The sequence below is a fragment of the Ips typographus genome, linkage group LG4 (assembly GCF_016097725.1).
Source record: "Ips typographus isolate SLU linkage group LG4, UJ_Ityp_2.0, whole genome shotgun sequence".
NCBI classification, from domain to species: domain Eukaryota; kingdom Metazoa; phylum Arthropoda; class Insecta; order Coleoptera; family Curculionidae; genus Ips; species Ips typographus.
Window position 1 is genome coordinate 935937 of NC_138425.1, and position 14958 is coordinate 950894.

The following is a 14958-nucleotide window of genomic DNA, read 5'->3' on the forward strand; positions in this document are numbered from 1 at the left end:
AAAAGTTATAGGATTATTGAAGTAGCAGCTGTCCAATTTTTTGTAATCAACATTTAATATAACATCAATATGTGATAAACATTTAACATCAATAAAAACATATCGGCCATTTTATTTTACATTAAAAACTATTATTAATTAAACGACTTAAAAAGAAACCTTGAAAACGAGATATGAATAATATTTCAGGAGGATTCAGTACAAAGAAGAAGACTTGCAGGACAAGCAGAGCTGATACTGAAGTTTTAGGATAAAAAAATACGAAATTTAGTAAACATACTTTTGTTAGGAGTTATAAAAATACTATCACTTAACCGGTTTTTAGAGAAGCTTTAATAAAAGATTCACATTTTTAAGACCGAATTTTAGGGCTTTACAGTATATAGTTAACTCTTACCCAAGGTCCATTTATACCGTTTTTAAAGGGTTATTCGCATATTTCAGATACGTGAAACACACCCTAAAAGTATACCTACTAAAAAAATTCTTTAATAGAAAAAATCACCATACCGTCACTGCTCACAGCCCAAGTTGAATATACAGACTCAAAAAAAAAATAATGGATCTCTCTTTAGGTCAGAGTCGTGTGTTTTCCAATCGCGCCCAACCTGTTTGAGCATCAAAAATGTTATATGATATATTACAAAACTGATCTACCGAACTCTATTCTCTGAGCTTATTTGGAAAATATACCTATATGCCTTTCTACCGTTATTTTAAAAGGTTTTTCTTGTGTGTGAACATAGAAACGTCAGTCTTGTAGAATTCCCCTGACCATCACAGCCTTTAAGCAATTTTTGTTTCAAATAATCCAAAATTAGTGTGTCAACACACCCCGGACTTCTTTCATTTAATTCCAATTATTATTAAATTCGTACTTGTACTTAGAACCGCTAATATTAATATTGTTATTACTATTTCTCAGGTCGCCGCTACTAAAACTGGGTTGAAAGTTGACGTTAATCGTTACCGGATGCAAAACGATATTTTGACTAGAGGGCGCAGCCTCCATAATATTGTAGTTGTGCAGATAGGGCAGCAACGTTTTGTAGTCGATCGACAAGGGCACGTAGTAGGAGCCTTTGGTGTGCAAAACGAAAATTGGTACGTTGAAATTAACGTCCGACGCATTGGACGCCACCACTTGAAGTGCATCACCGCGTGGTGGCGTCTCTTTCTGCAACGTCACATCTGGAGTTGACGGACCTTGATGGCTGTGCTCTTCGTTTTCTGATATTCTTCTGCACGGTTCGCTGCTTGGCGGCGAACTTTGATTGGAACTGAAATTCAAATATTTTTCAACCAATCACAAACTACAAACAGGACTAATGTCATGTTTTATTCAAAAATGTCCTCACCTTTGATTTTCGTAAATAGTGCAAGAATTCCTCCTTTCATCGTCCAGTTTCTGTCTTTTTGGCACTTCGTGCGCGCTCAAGTCTTGCGTAAACCTCAACTTGATGTTCGTCTTGTATTTGTACGACATACCGGTGGCGCTCGTCTCCTTTTCAAAATCGTCCGATCGGGGCGTCGTGGTGGCGCTGAAAACTCCCGGATGAGCGTCGTTGCTGTTGCTATTCTCCGGTTCCGGTTTCGGGATGGAGAAATCCGCAGCTGTTTTTCCTGGATTTCTCGATTGGACCACCTGGACTGGAAACGCGTTGACTTGATCCAGTGCTATGGGGGAGGCGGGACCTTTGGAAATTTGCTCGCAATGTTTCTGGAGATGATTCACTAAGCGCACGCACAACGGATCTCTGGGAAAATGCCCCTCCACTTCCACCATAAAACGCATCACTTCTGACATGCACTCTTGGAAACCCAATCTGTTTATTAACAAAACATCATAAAATATATTAACAAAATTGTTCAGTACTGCAACAGTCTCACCGATAGTGTTCAAGTGGACTGACCCTGTCTTGCGATTGTAGGTGTTTCATGTGTTTGATAGCCATTTCGATGATTTCAGTTTTTTCAATGCGACCGCGTCCTTTTTTCAAATATTCAGTGGGAATTAAACGGGATAAATCGGCCAGACAGTTGTTCATTCTATCTCGTCGTCTCTTCTCGATTATTCGATGCGACATGGGGTCCTGCTATAATGGAAAAACAAATTTGCTATAGCTTCTACTTCAGTTAATCATAATTATTATTAAGTAGGTATGAACATAGAATTAAACACACTAGAATAATCTATTTTAATAAATGATTTGTAGGGAAGAACTTTTTGACTGAAAACGCTATTTGAACTACAAAGATGAGTCACCTATTGACATTTTTAAGAAATCTGGCAACTATAACAGATTTGACAAAAAAAAAACGATTTTCAGTGTCTACTTATACAGGTGTGGTAAATCCAAAAGCGACCATAGGAAAACCGTGTAACGGACAGAGAAACGTAGGTAATTGCATGCGCGGGAGAAAGACAGAAAACGAATAAAATATCAAGTAGGCCATATTTTTAGCGCGCTGTTGCCAAACGCCGTAAGTATTCAATACCCTCGACAAACTTACTTACGGCGTTTGGCAACAGCGTGCTGAAAATATGACCTACTTGATATTTTTTTCGTTTTCTGTCTTTCTCCCGCGCATGCAATTACCTACGTTTCTCTGTCCGTTACACGGTTTTCCTATGGTCGCTTTTGGATTTACCACACCTGTATACAGGCTGTTTGAAGTGCAATACTAAACTGAATCGCCCTGTATATAGCATAGTGTGAAGATTTTGAAAAACTACGACAAACGATGAGTTTCGCATTGTGCCCAGCTCAGCATGGGGATAAAACGACGAAACTGATATGGTTGGCAGTATTTTGAGGAATTATTAATTAATCGAAAAATTGATGAAAGTTTAGAATGTATATGAGCCACCACTGGTGACTTGATGATAAGGTGTTTTCCTAGCTGCGCAACCCACTTTTGGTTTTTGTAGAAAATGGAAAATGTTTTTAAACTAACTTAATCCTAGAATATAATGTTGTAACAGTTTGAGGACCGCTGCTTTACCCAAAACTATAAGGTCATGTGTTATTGATAAATCTAATATGAATTACAGTGGTCCTAAACATGTTTACCACAATATACAGATATAGAGGGTGTCCCACGAAGGTTACTAATACAAGTACTGAAACTTCTAAGCAAGAAGATCAGATCAATTTCCTGTAACATATTCTCGTGTGACACCCTGTATAAATCAATTTATATATTAATAATTATAGTAACAATTTAACGGCCCCTATAACTCCTCTAAAGCCTTCCCTTACCTCTCGGAATTTTTTATAACGAGTTATTGGGGCTGCGCCTTGTGTATTGTAATAAAATATTGCCTGTAACTTCGAAGGCCGATTGGTTTATATACAGAGTGTACCAAAAAGTTTCTGCTTTTTAGGGCGGAAACTTTACGAAACTCTGGCACGATAATCGTATACAGTATGTCCCAAATCAGTCAAAGAGTACAAAGTTTTTGGAATGAGTTTTTTCTTACTAAAGAACGCTTTTAATTTGGAGAGTAAAATACTTACCGAAAGGACTACTAAATTGGGACATTCTGTATAAATTAAAAGACTTATTGAAGCATCAACATATAAACGATCACACAAATTGGTATCAAAACAACCCAGTAAGAAATGTCTTGAATATGGTGTATTTCGGATATTATGTTATTTTATATAAGCACTTAAGGTAGTACGGATACAAAATCAGCTAAACATAACTTATGCTCGGTACAGTCAGGGTGCCAATTTGTGACCACATATGGACTGATCACAGAACACAAACACCGTGTACAGGTCCGTTTTCTCCTCATTTTGGGGGGCTTAAATAGCTTCATCGCACCCCTGAACTTTGAGCAGCTGTTAGAGGGGGGGGAGGGTATAAAATTGGTAATTTACTTACAGTGTGTGTGTATTACATTTTAATTAATTGTTTTTTTTTTATTTAGCTAGGAATACAGGCAATGTTTTTCGAATCTTTTTTCCTATACATCCTAAAATACATCCGTTCAGGATGTTGCGTGATACTTACCCGGGTCACTTTACTACTTTTCTTGTACGGGCCGTATTCACAATCATCTTCACTGCAAGTTGCAGTGGAAAAGTTTAAATTTCTGATAAAAGAAAAGAATTAATGAGTACATTTTTCTAGACAAAAACGTATGCTATAAACAAGAGATAATAATATTTATATACTTTTAGGGACAGTTTTATAAAAACCTAGAATAACTGCATGTTGTGAGGGGTTATAAAGCTGTCCCTAATAACCTTTTGTGTTCTAAATGTACTTAAATCTTAAAACATATTTTGTTAAGGAGACACCAAATTAATTTTAAAAAAACCACACAAACAATGTCTCGATAACAAAAATTGTCAAAATACAATAAAAAAGTTGGCTCAGCAACTGTATAGAGGGGCCCACTACTATTAATGCATAGTTAATACCACTCCAACAACATGACATGTCAGTTCATTGACCAATTTAAACAAACGTCACCGTGACATAATAGTTTCGGGCCGCTCAAATAAACAATCGAATAGATCCAGAACATTCCTAATCTATTTCATTGTTCAAGAAAAGGTGTGTAAGAGAAATAGAAAGTTGAGGGTGGGAATGGGGAGGAAGAAATGTGTCTATTATTACCATTCAAACTGATGGCACAAACACATATCGGTCTGCTTATTACCGTAAATGGGTTGCTAACGCAGCTGCGGAATAAGCCCTTTTTGTTCTAAAAAAATGCGAAAATTTTTTCTAAACGCCTGCGGAAATTAGGAAGCAAAAAAAATCAAAGCGTGCGGTATAGTGACGGGTTCGATCACCGCCTTCTTTACAAGAAAGCCTAGAATGTCATTTTAATGGCGGCGTTATCGGATTTTTTTTTGTACACAAACCTATGGACTTACAGTAGAAAATATGTTTTTTTTTATTTTTTCGTGTAGTTGATTAGAAGTTGTGAGTGAAAAATCAAAGAACGCTTCATTCCTGATCCAGATATGTATAGATATGGCTTTTTATATCCAATAAAGTCCAGCCAAAGCAAGTTTGGTTAGAACCCTTTGTCTTGGAAAGTACAACAAACTAATGTAAAAACTGCTCAAAGAAAATTTGGAAATCCTTGAATCTAGGTAAGCAAAAGTGGTAAATGGGTTTTATATTATTACCAAGACCTTTCTTTTAAAATGTAAATGTGCCAATGAAACTTCTAAAAGCTGTCCTGTTTCTTCAGAGTAAACCTTTGTTGCTCTCAAAATGCAGGCGGCCTCAAAATTTAACTCACTTATGTATGTAAGAGGCAATAAGTTTACTGAATGAGAAAGCATATTGTACTTACCACTGAGTATTGTGTTGGAGTAAAATCATTCCCGTTCAAAGCTTTCAACCACTGTTGGGTTCGAGCAGGGTCTTTTGGAAAGGAAAGGACACTTTTGGGCCTTTCTCCAAATTGCTTTTACAATTTGGCAAACAACAAGTGTGACGGCATATTGTAGAGGCAATAGAATTTAAGTTAAAAAACCAACAACAAATTATAGAACAATGAAGGAACAATAACAATAGTGATAACACAATAAAATGAACACAAACTACACTTTCACTAGAACAACAAACATATAAACAACAATATATAATAGCAAACAAAAATTACTTTGGCAAGTAATCCCAAGTCTTGACTTTAAACTTTAAAAATTAATTTAATCATCCGAAAACTCAATTTCCACAATACAAACAAATGCAAACTGTCAATCCCATATTTCGGCCATATTGGAATTTTTGGCATGCACCTTCTTGGCTTTCTTTTACAGAGGGCGGTGGTTCGATACTTACGAATCGCAGTAAGGGTACACGGTGCGGTCTTCTTTCATTCTGACAGGTTCCTCGTTACCGATGCAACTGGAAAAAAAATGTTTTTTTTTAGTAATTAATTCAAAAGTTGATCAAGGGGCGGTCACTTCTTTTCAAACATGGTGCGGACATTTTAATCTGTCAACTCACATTAACCAGCCTAACCTAATTCTTCCTTATAAAACTATAGACGGGCCACTAACATAACCATAAAACTATTAATGGCAGGTCAACTGACGTATTAAATGCACGTGATAACTGTAAAATCGAGTTAGTTGAAAGGGAAATACCGAATTGAAATTGTTGTTGAGTTTCGAAACAAATTATCATGGCTTTTGATTCTGGCTGATACTACAATAATTATTATGACGCAATAATTGCCTCAATGATAAATATTCTCTATGTACCGAGGTGGAGGTCATTTTTTCGGTTTGTAAATGATACAGTTTTGACACTCTCTCATGATTTATAGGCAGGTATGCGGAAAAGTACCGAACTTTAAACAACTGATTGCCGGCGTAATTTGCGGCTTATTATAATAATAAAATTAAATATTAGCTATCTTATCCCCTTATCCATTTATGATGCTAAAATTTGTTAAACAAACTATTTGAAGCGAGTCACGCCATCACTAGTATACAGATCTTCAACGTGAGCACATAGTTGCATTTTCTATTTTTAAACAACGCGCGTATTGTTGATTTAAACAATAACGAAACAGATAAACTAGCTATACATTTACGTTATATTTTTAAACATATACAATGTTGTCAAAGTCACGATTTACGTATTTTTGCTGAAGGCTATCTAAGTTAAAGCGTTTTTGTCAAAGTTTGTGATGACGCCATTTGACAGCACTGTCAACTGTCAACATTTATGGTAGTAAAGCAGTTATTTGGTTTTGTATGTTGGTAAAAAATAAACATGTTGGCTGAAAAAGTAGATATATGACAATAAGTAGACAGAAAATAAATGACACCTGTCTAGTTTTACGTCACTTTAAGACAAACACATGTATAGGGTGAACCAAAAGAACACTTCATGTTTCTAGAGTATTAAAACAAAACGAGTGTAAAGAAATGTAATATTATTTCCTGTCAAATCATCTTCCACCCTATATATAACCGGCATAAAACCGGTTATCGTCGAGGTGACGTGTCAACTGATAAGATTGTTAATTAAAAAAAATCGCCACTCACCGATATCCGGGATAAGCAAGAATCATATTGGGAGCGTTCATTAACGATAAAAGGGCGTATAATCACTTTTTTAACTTGTCCGCGCGGTTCTAAATAATCCGGTTTTACTGCACTAGTGCACTATGTCCTGCTCGACCGATTCGCTGCGAAGCGAACTGAAAAAAAAGCTTAAAACGCGCAAACAATCGCTTTATATATAAACGTTGGCGAACCAAAACTGATAAAAACGAAATTAGACAGTCTTTATTGAACTTATACATACACACTAAAACACGTGATCCACTTTAAGATAAAACACGCTCGGATTAGTTTTTATTGTTTATTCGTAAAACGTATACCGTCACATGACCGAACGCATGATCACGTCCACTCTCTTTCTCTTTCTGAGATTTAGTAAAACACGTTACAGTCACCCGAGGACGTGGCGATAAACGCGTAATTTGATGGATTTTCGTTAATAAATTTTGTTAATTGCATATGATGCAACAATGATAAAAACGAAAACTTGCACCATTTGATGACACATCAACTTATTATTGTTTTAATTGGATTATATACAGTGTGACCAAGAAAAAATTATTTTTACCTAGATAAAGGGTTTTGTAGGTAATGCACCCGAACGCTCAGTCAATATGACGACCATAAGCTAATCACGCGAGCAAATAGTGATATTTGTGTTGATAAGAACTATAATTGCGTATATTTCTTGTTATTTTCGTTGTGCAAACGTTGTGAACGCAATCAATTTTTTGTCGGGTTTGCAAAGTGAAGAGTGTTATATCCAGGGTGACACTAGTTTAGTTAACAAAAAAGAGAGAAAAGAACATTCAACTAGGCTTACACACACACAACAGTTAGACACGTGATAGTGGCTGACATTTGTGTACAGTGATCACGTGGTAAGCACAACGTATCGAGTCCTTGAAATCAAACAAGGCCATGGAATCTCAATCAGGCTGTACACCGCCTTCTTTACAAGAAAGCCTAGAATGTCATTTTAATGGCGGCGTTATCGGATTTTTTTTTGTACACAAACCTATGGACTTACAGTAGAAAATATGTTTTTTTTTATTTTTTCGTGTAGTTGATTAGAAGTTGTGAGTGAAAAATCAAAGAACGCTTCATTCCTGATCCAGATATGTATAGATATGGCTTTTTATATCCAATAAAGTCCAGCCAAAGCAAGTTTGGTTAGAACCCTTTGTCTTGGAAAGTACAACAAACTAATGTAAAAACTGCTCAAAGAAAATTTGGAAATCCTTGAATCTAGGTAAGCAAAAGTGGTAAATGGGTTTTATATTATTACCAAGACCTTTCTTTTAAAATGTAAATGTGCCAATGAAACTTCTAAAAGCTGTCCTGTTTCTTCAGAGTAAACCTTTGTTGCTCTCAAAATGCAGGCGGCCTCAAAATTTAACTCACTTATGTATGTAAGAGGCAATAAGTTTACTGAATGAGAAAGCATATTGTACTTACCACTGAGTATTGTGTTGGAGTAAAATCATTCCCGTTCAAAGCTTTCAACCACTGTTGGGTTCGAGCAGGGTCTTTTGGAAAGGAAAGGACACTTTTGGGCCTTTCTCCAAATTGCTTTTACAATTTGGCAAACAACAAGTGTGACGGCATATTGTAGAGGCAATAGAATTTAAGTTAAAAAACCAACAACAAATTATAGAACAATGAAGGAACAATAACAATAGTGATAACACAATAAAATGAACACAAACTACACTTTCACTAGAACAACAAACATATAAACAACAATATATAATAGCAAACAAAAATTACTTTGGCAAGTAATCCCAAGTCTTGACTTTAAACTTTAAAAATTAATTTAATCATCCGAAAACTCAATTTCCACAATACAAACAAATGCAAACTATCAATCCCATATTTCGGCCATATTGGAATTTTTGGCATGCACCTTCTTGGCTTTCTTTTACAGAGGGCGGTGGGCTGTACGATTTTAAATAAGTAAAACCAAGGTATAATAATCAATAAATTAAAGGTTTTTGATGAACACAAACACGAAAATACACATCAGGTAGTAGGTTAGGTTAGGTTAGGGCCCTTTCTATTTTTTCTTAACAGGCCGGAATTCAAAAAAAAAACTGTCCTTATACATTTAACATTTACAAGATTACAACACTACAGAAAGCTTGGTATTTTTAATTTGTACTTCTTTACTGTTTTACCTTTTATTGCTGTTACTTCCCTCCGGGAATTGCTCCTGGATTCATGGGAGAAAATGGGGGTTGTAACTGTTGGCACTATTTTCTTTATTGGGTCTTAAATGTTGGTCTTTTACTTACAAGCGTGTATTACTATCACAAAATTAGTTCGGTTTGGTAATTAACTGGTTTGCACTAAAATCTTCCCGCAAAACGGTTAAATTATTCGAATTTTGAGTGAAAACTAATGTAAACATAATTAATGAAATTTTGTCAGTGTCAATGATGTCAACTGGCAAAGTGGCAAATGTCAAAACTAATGGGTTTACAAAAATATTTACAAAAACGCCTTTAAACTATCGTAAAACATTAGAAATAAAAAGATTCAGAAATTCACACAGAATTTCGCGATTACTTTATTAAAACTAGAGTTTAAGAATCATTCTTTAATTTTACTAGAGTGAGTGAATTTCCAGTTGTATGTAGTGTTGCCTACTTCACAAACCATCGCGGAATTCTACCATATTTTTGTATTGTTTTAGTATTCAATTGATTGTATTGGCATATAAATGATTTGTGTATCAGCTGTTCAAAGCGCAGTACATGCATTAAAACCACCTTAATAACAAATTTACTGGTCGTGTATATTCGATCAGCTAAAAATAGAACCGGCGATCATTTTTAAACATAATGATAGGTAATCCGTATAGACGTCGCATTTACGTCACCGCAACTAATTCCTTATCGCGTCTTGATCAATAGGGTCCCTTACCTTTCATATTTAACCCGTTGCATGTTGGAGTTATCTTCCCAGTAAGCATGGGCCACATCCATAATATGGTGTAAATTTCGGCAGTATGGAAACAGGAACCACTTTTTGGATTGAACACTTTAGGGAGGGGATAACCAGCCACAACCACCAACACACCAGAGATGCGTTTCTTGGAATTGTTTACAAAATATTTCGCATCATCCACAATGATAAAGTGATAACTATAGCCGATATTTTACAGGCTTTCATTCGAGTATGCCGTGAACTGGATGGAAATGGGTAAACACGCTATGATACACGTGAAATTATCCATACGTATCACCGAAGTATCGCGAATCGGTCGTCTCTGTTCGATACGGTGATCATCGTACCGAAAGTTAATATTAGACAGTCATTATAATCTACCTAAAAACAAATCGATACTTTTATTTCATAATACGAGGAATGCGCAGTTTCTAGTCGAAGGGGCGGCATCGAATCGTCCACCCCTGAAATGTAAGGGGGCGGCGTGTCTGAGCTTGAATCGAGAACGTTGCACATGATACAAGTCACGGATCACGTTTGCGGTATCGTGGAACACCACGTGAACGATTTTTTTTTTAATTCTCATGCTGACATTAGTTGCAAAACGCATCAGCAAATTAATTAAAGCAACAAAAGGGTCCAACTAGGTGCGGACCGATTGCACGTATGAGACAAATATGCCCTTTGAAAGTAGTTTCTACAAATTGATTGTTGTTGATAACAAACACGTGTTTATATTTGTATGCCTTTAATAATGGTAAGTCTACATGTCCAGCAGATTTGCATCAATCTCAGTTGGTAATTTAGTTTGGCTTTCAGCTTGCTGCTTTTTTTGACCAATCACAAACTGTAGAGAGATTTATGCAAAATGTAGACTTTTTGCACTTAGAAAAGTGTAATAAATATACAGAGTGTTGTTTAAGGTTACATAATCTCTTAATTCGATACAATGAGACATAAAAGCCGCGCAGTGGTAAGGTCATCAGTGTATACACATGACAGCAATGTCAAAAAAATCTTCTATTACTAGAGACTCTACATGTTTTTTATTTTAGGCAAAAAGTCTCCAAATTTATCAGCGACATAGTTCGGCATCCAATCATTAGAAACGTTCCATTTTTCCACTTGATCTCTGGTCCACATTCCGGACAACACTAGACAGGTTTGGTAACCTGCGCTTATACCAAATACGATGTCGGTGGCAACACTGCAAGAGAAACATGTCAAATGTCAATAATCATTATAAATTGAGTCTCACTCACTTGTCTCCGATCATAAGAACCCTATTTGGGTTTGCAATGTTATATTTAGCGTTAATTGAATCAGCTAAAGGTTTACTGGGTTTGCCCATTTTAATTGCGGTTTTTCCGCTCCACCTTTCGATACCGTCTACCAAGTACTGAGCAGCTGTGACGTATACAATTATTAATAATAATTGGGCCACAACCAGGCCGGAATTGGTTCTATTTACATAAAAGAAATAGGTTGTCACCGAGCGGTGCCAAATCGTCACACATGCCGGTAAATAGTTCAATTCCCTCAATTTGACTGGCAATCACCTGAGCAACTTGTATAGATCCATAGCAATGATTGACGTCAGTGTCTATCACTATCGCTCCCACATTTTTACAAACCTCTAGTGCCCTCAGCAAAACTTCCTTAACCGCGGTAGCGCTTTCTTCTAAGACTCCTGACCAAACATCCTAAAACATACAATTAATACAGCTCAGATAAATACTGTTATTAGTGCATCCTACTGACTTTGTACTCAATGACCTTATGGCCGGCGTCTGTCAAAAGTGACTTAAGCACTTGAGAACCGATAACGTAAATATCTTTTTGGAAATTCGTCTTCTTCAAATACTGCACCAAAGACAAATTGGGGTTAATAATTTCGTTCGTTTTGGCGCCGAAAGGCGTCAGGATTTTCATCAAATTATCCACTGGGTACAAAGTGTTATTCGTTACGAATCCAACGGTTTTTCCTAATGCTCTTAATTTTCTGATCGCATCATCTGATCCGGGAATAATAGTCTTATTATGCACCAACACTCCTAAAATGTGAGAAGATAATGACCGTATTCGTTTTGACGTCACGGTGACGTGTGGTTTGACAGTTCGTTCAATTATGGTTTGCTGCGTCAAAACGAATGCACACTTAGGTTTAGGTGACACTTGTCAAAAATTTATAATTACATTAGTTTTTTAATTAAAAAAAAATATTTAAATACTTTTAACAATGCAAACCAAATAATCATTTACTTGTACAACATGTTTTTCACTAAAAATCTTATATTTTTACATTCACACTTGCCGCTTCCTGTCTATTTGGTGACTAAAATTTTGTTGTAGCAACTCTGTAAATACAGGTTTTCAACTAGCCCAAACAAAACTAATCCCGCTTAATATACATAATTCAACAATCTTCAATAAAACCGTATAATTTTACAATACAACTTACCGTCAACATCAAACAACACTGTATCAACAGAATGTATGATATCCTGCACTGATTGATCAGACAGCCGATCTATTCTCTGTAATTTAGCCATATCTTATATGACTTTCGAACAGTAATGGAACCTCTCGTCACTTTAAGCATTAATTGAAAACAATTGTAAGATTAGTAGCCACTTTTCGGTTATCAGAAAGGTTTCTTATTCGCTAATAGTGGTTTGCTATGGGAATTTTTTTTATTTAACTCGTGCGTCATTTTTATATTAGATATAATGTAGGAATGTTTGAATTTATAATTTTGTTTACAGTTATTGTTACCAACTTTATTTTAGTTTTGTGCAAAGATTGAAAATTGGGATTCCATTCTTCCGAAAATTGCCAATTATTCACTTGCTCTTTGGTGCAAATCCCCCACTAATTTAAACACTGAAAATATGATTGGTTGCCTAAATATTTTAGAAACATAATTGACCTTTGACAGTTTGACATTTCGGTAAAACATAACCTGAAAAATAACCACAACGAAAACAAATGTTTGTTAAATTTTTGAAATTTAGCATTTTATTGTTGTAGTGGCATTTAGTGGTGTTGTGCCTTGTAAAAATAAATGTAATTTTTTTATTATATTGTGTGCCTTAAATGGAAACTCCTAAGAAGCCAAATTCTTTTGAAGGAAAAATGATTAAAATGTAGGGTAAAGTTGGAAATGCAAATAATAAAAATCTTGCTTTAGTATGACAGTACATTATATAAATAATTAGCTATTTAAACTATTTAAGAAAGGTGCTTGTTTTATAGTAAGTGCGGCAAGAAGTGCGGCATTTGCCTGTACTACAATTTCCAACTTTGTTTACATTGTGTCATGCTGTAAATACAGGTCAAACCAGAACAAATAGCGGTTACGTCATATCGTCAGTGTTTCTCATTGATAAATCATCAAGAATCATTCACATCAGGACTCAGGAGTTATTTAAGCAAAAAGACTAGTCCATACTTGTCATATGTTAATGGTAACGTTCATTATTTATTAGTATCCACTTGACATAATTCTGCCAAATTACTGGCAACATAATCAGGCTTCTCCTTATTTTTTAAACTGTCCCAGTGTTCAATGTCGGACGTTTTACAGTCTCCAGTCAGTACCACGCAAGTCTTAAAGCCGGCCTGAACCCCAAAAACTATGTCAGTTGAGAGACTGTAACAAAAATCTGTGGTAACTCAATGATTAAACTGGATTATTTGGACACATACTTATCGCCAACCATCAAAACGTTTTGCGGATCGGACACTTGAAATTTCGTCGTTATAACGCTTTGCAACGCCCGTCCAGGTTTGGCCATCGGTATCGCCTTTTTACCAGTCCATCGTTCCATGGCTTCTATAAAAAATCTGGACGCTACTCCTTAATCAATACTAATGGTTAATTAATCGCTGTTAGTCAGCTTACAAATGAAGAACATTTTTTCATTCAAAGGCACTTTGTCGTCGCTAGTTCCGGACAACAGCTGGACATCCTCCAGATGATTTAAGAGCACCTGAGCCACTTGCAGTGCTCCGTAGGAGCAGTTAAAGTCCAGATCTAGATAGACAATGCCGACGTTTTTGCACATTTCTAGTGCCTTTGTAGAGAGAGCTTCCACACCTCTGCCATCTAGTTCATCCAGATGGATATCCTGTTAATGAGAAACATTTTAATGTTTGTTTCTTAAAAAAAACTTCATCATCATTATCATTGACCTTCAGACAAGATAAAACAATGTAATCCACCAGTTAAGTACAATTTAAACTTTCTTTTGTAATTTCTTGACTTTTTTTAGGAAAAAACCTTGTATTCGATGATTGTATAACCGGCGTCCTTCAGTAGATTTTTCACACATGTAGGAGCCACCATATACAAGTCTTTTTTGAAATTAGTGTCGGTCAAGTACTGCAAAAGACTGGTGTTGGGAGTGACCACTTCGTCAGGGACCGCTCCAAAAGGGGCCAAAAAGTCGGCGAAAGCTTGGGTCGTAAACCCGGAATTGTTGGTGACAAAACCGATATTTTTGCCGAGGTTTCTCAGTTTGATTACCGCTTCTGGCGAACCGGGTACCATATTACGTTGCCGTATCAAAACTCCTGTAAAATCCCGTCAATAAACGGAGAATATTCCCATAATTGTGTAAATTTACCGTCGAGGTCGAGTAACACGGTTGTAACACTGTTAAGCAGGTCTTGCAGTTCATTTGCCGATAAGTTTCGGATCCAATTCAGTTTGGTCATGACGTTTAAGTAGGTTTACTTCACTCCACAGCACCCACGTTAAAACTGAAAGTTTGGTGTGGTGCTTAACGGTAAAAAACGTTCAGTGCCAACACGAATACAACCGAAGCATGACGGTGTAAACATGACTAAGATAACATCTTATCTGGTTGTTAGCAACTGTACTAACAGGAACTAAAAAGAGGTGTCTTAACAGAAAAAAAACTCATATTTATTTTACTCAATGGAATTATAATTT

At 36.0% G+C, this 14958-nt stretch overlaps 3 protein-coding genes and 1 long non-coding RNA gene across 11 annotated transcripts; 1 reads left to right on the forward strand and 3 right to left on the reverse strand.

Moving 5' to 3' along the window:
* Nucleotides 1–266: 266 nt before the first annotated feature.
* LOC145728131 (uncharacterized) lies at nt 267–10120 on the reverse strand. Of its 8 annotated transcripts, none has more exons than XM_081978151.1 (6): nt 9978–10120; nt 5818–5883; nt 4024–4105; nt 1891–2096; nt 1359–1826; nt 267–1280 (listed from the first exon to the last, which is right to left on the reverse strand). In XM_081978151.1, the coding sequence occupies exons 1-6, from the start codon at nt 10037–10039 to the stop codon at nt 851–853; spliced, it is 1314 nt and encodes a 437-aa protein (XP_081834277.1). In that variant the 5' UTR covers nt 10040–10120; the 3' UTR covers nt 267–850. The 8 variants fall into 8 exon arrangements, with proteins under 8 accessions (XP_081834277.1, XP_081834279.1, XP_081834278.1 ...); XM_081978153.1 differs by lacking the exon at nt 9978–10120 and adding an exon at nt 9230–9462; XM_081978152.1 differs by lacking the exon at nt 9978–10120 and adding an exon at nt 7035–7482.
* LOC145728146 (uncharacterized) lies at nt 7630–10970 on the forward strand. Its single transcript, XR_014178013.1, has 3 exons — nt 7630–7933; nt 9748–10758; nt 10821–10970. It is a non-coding gene; the product is annotated as an uncharacterized LOC145728146 (long non-coding RNA).
* Nucleotides 10971–11008: 38 nt separating this feature from the next.
* LOC145728137 (glycerol-3-phosphate phosphatase-like) lies at nt 11009–12731 on the reverse strand. The gene is made up of 5 exons (XM_081978165.1): nt 12463–12731; nt 11763–12055; nt 11473–11704; nt 11264–11408; nt 11009–11208 (listed from the first exon to the last, which is right to left on the reverse strand). The coding sequence occupies exons 1-5, from the start codon at nt 12551–12553 to the stop codon at nt 11037–11039; spliced, it is 933 nt and encodes a 310-aa protein (XP_081834291.1). The 5' UTR covers nt 12554–12731; the 3' UTR covers nt 11009–11036.
* A 718-nt stretch (nt 12732–13449) lies between these two features.
* LOC145728138 (uncharacterized) lies at nt 13450–14787 on the reverse strand. Its single transcript, XM_081978166.1, has 5 exons — nt 14630–14787; nt 14284–14576; nt 13906–14131; nt 13710–13854; nt 13450–13653 (listed from the first exon to the last, which is right to left on the reverse strand). Exons 1-5 carry the CDS (start codon nt 14718–14720, stop codon nt 13479–13481), a joined length of 930 nt encoding a protein of 309 aa, XP_081834292.1. The 5' UTR covers nt 14721–14787; the 3' UTR covers nt 13450–13478.
* Between the last annotated feature and the right edge of the window lie 171 nt (nt 14788–14958).

Coding starts and splice junctions, on each gene's coding strand:
- LOC145728131 (XM_081978151.1), bottom strand. CDS start 10,039: ATGGATGTGGCCCATGCTTACTGGGAAGATAACTCCAACATGCAACGG. Junction 5,884..9,977: donor CAACGGGTTAAATATGAAAG/GTAAGGGACCCT, acceptor TTTTTTTTCCAG/TTGCATCGGTAACGAGGAAC. Junction 1,281..1,358: donor ACTATTTACGAAAATCAAAG/GTGAGGACATTT, acceptor TTTGAATTTCAG/TTCCAATCAAAGTTCGCCGC.
- LOC145728137 (XM_081978165.1), bottom strand. CDS start 12,553: ATGGCTAAATTACAGAGAATAGATCGGCTGTCTGATCAATCAGTGCAG. Junction 12,056..12,462: donor AGTGTTGTTTGATGTTGACG/GTAAGTTGTATT, acceptor CTCACATTTTAG/GAGTGTTGGTGCATAATAAG. Junction 11,409..11,472: donor TGACAACCTATTTCTTTTAT/GTAAATAGAACC, acceptor TATACGTCACAG/CTGCTCAGTACTTGGTAGAC.
- LOC145728138 (XM_081978166.1), bottom strand. CDS start 14,720: ATGACCAAACTGAATTGGATCCGAAACTTATCGGCAAATGAACTGCAA. Junction 13,855..13,905: donor TGAAAAAATGTTCTTCATTT/GTAAGCTGACTA, acceptor ATTAAGGAGTAG/CGTCCAGATTTTTTATAGAA. Junction 13,654..13,709: donor GTTTTGATGGTTGGCGATAA/GTATGTGTCCAA, acceptor TTTTTGTTACAG/TCTCTCAACTGACATAGTTT.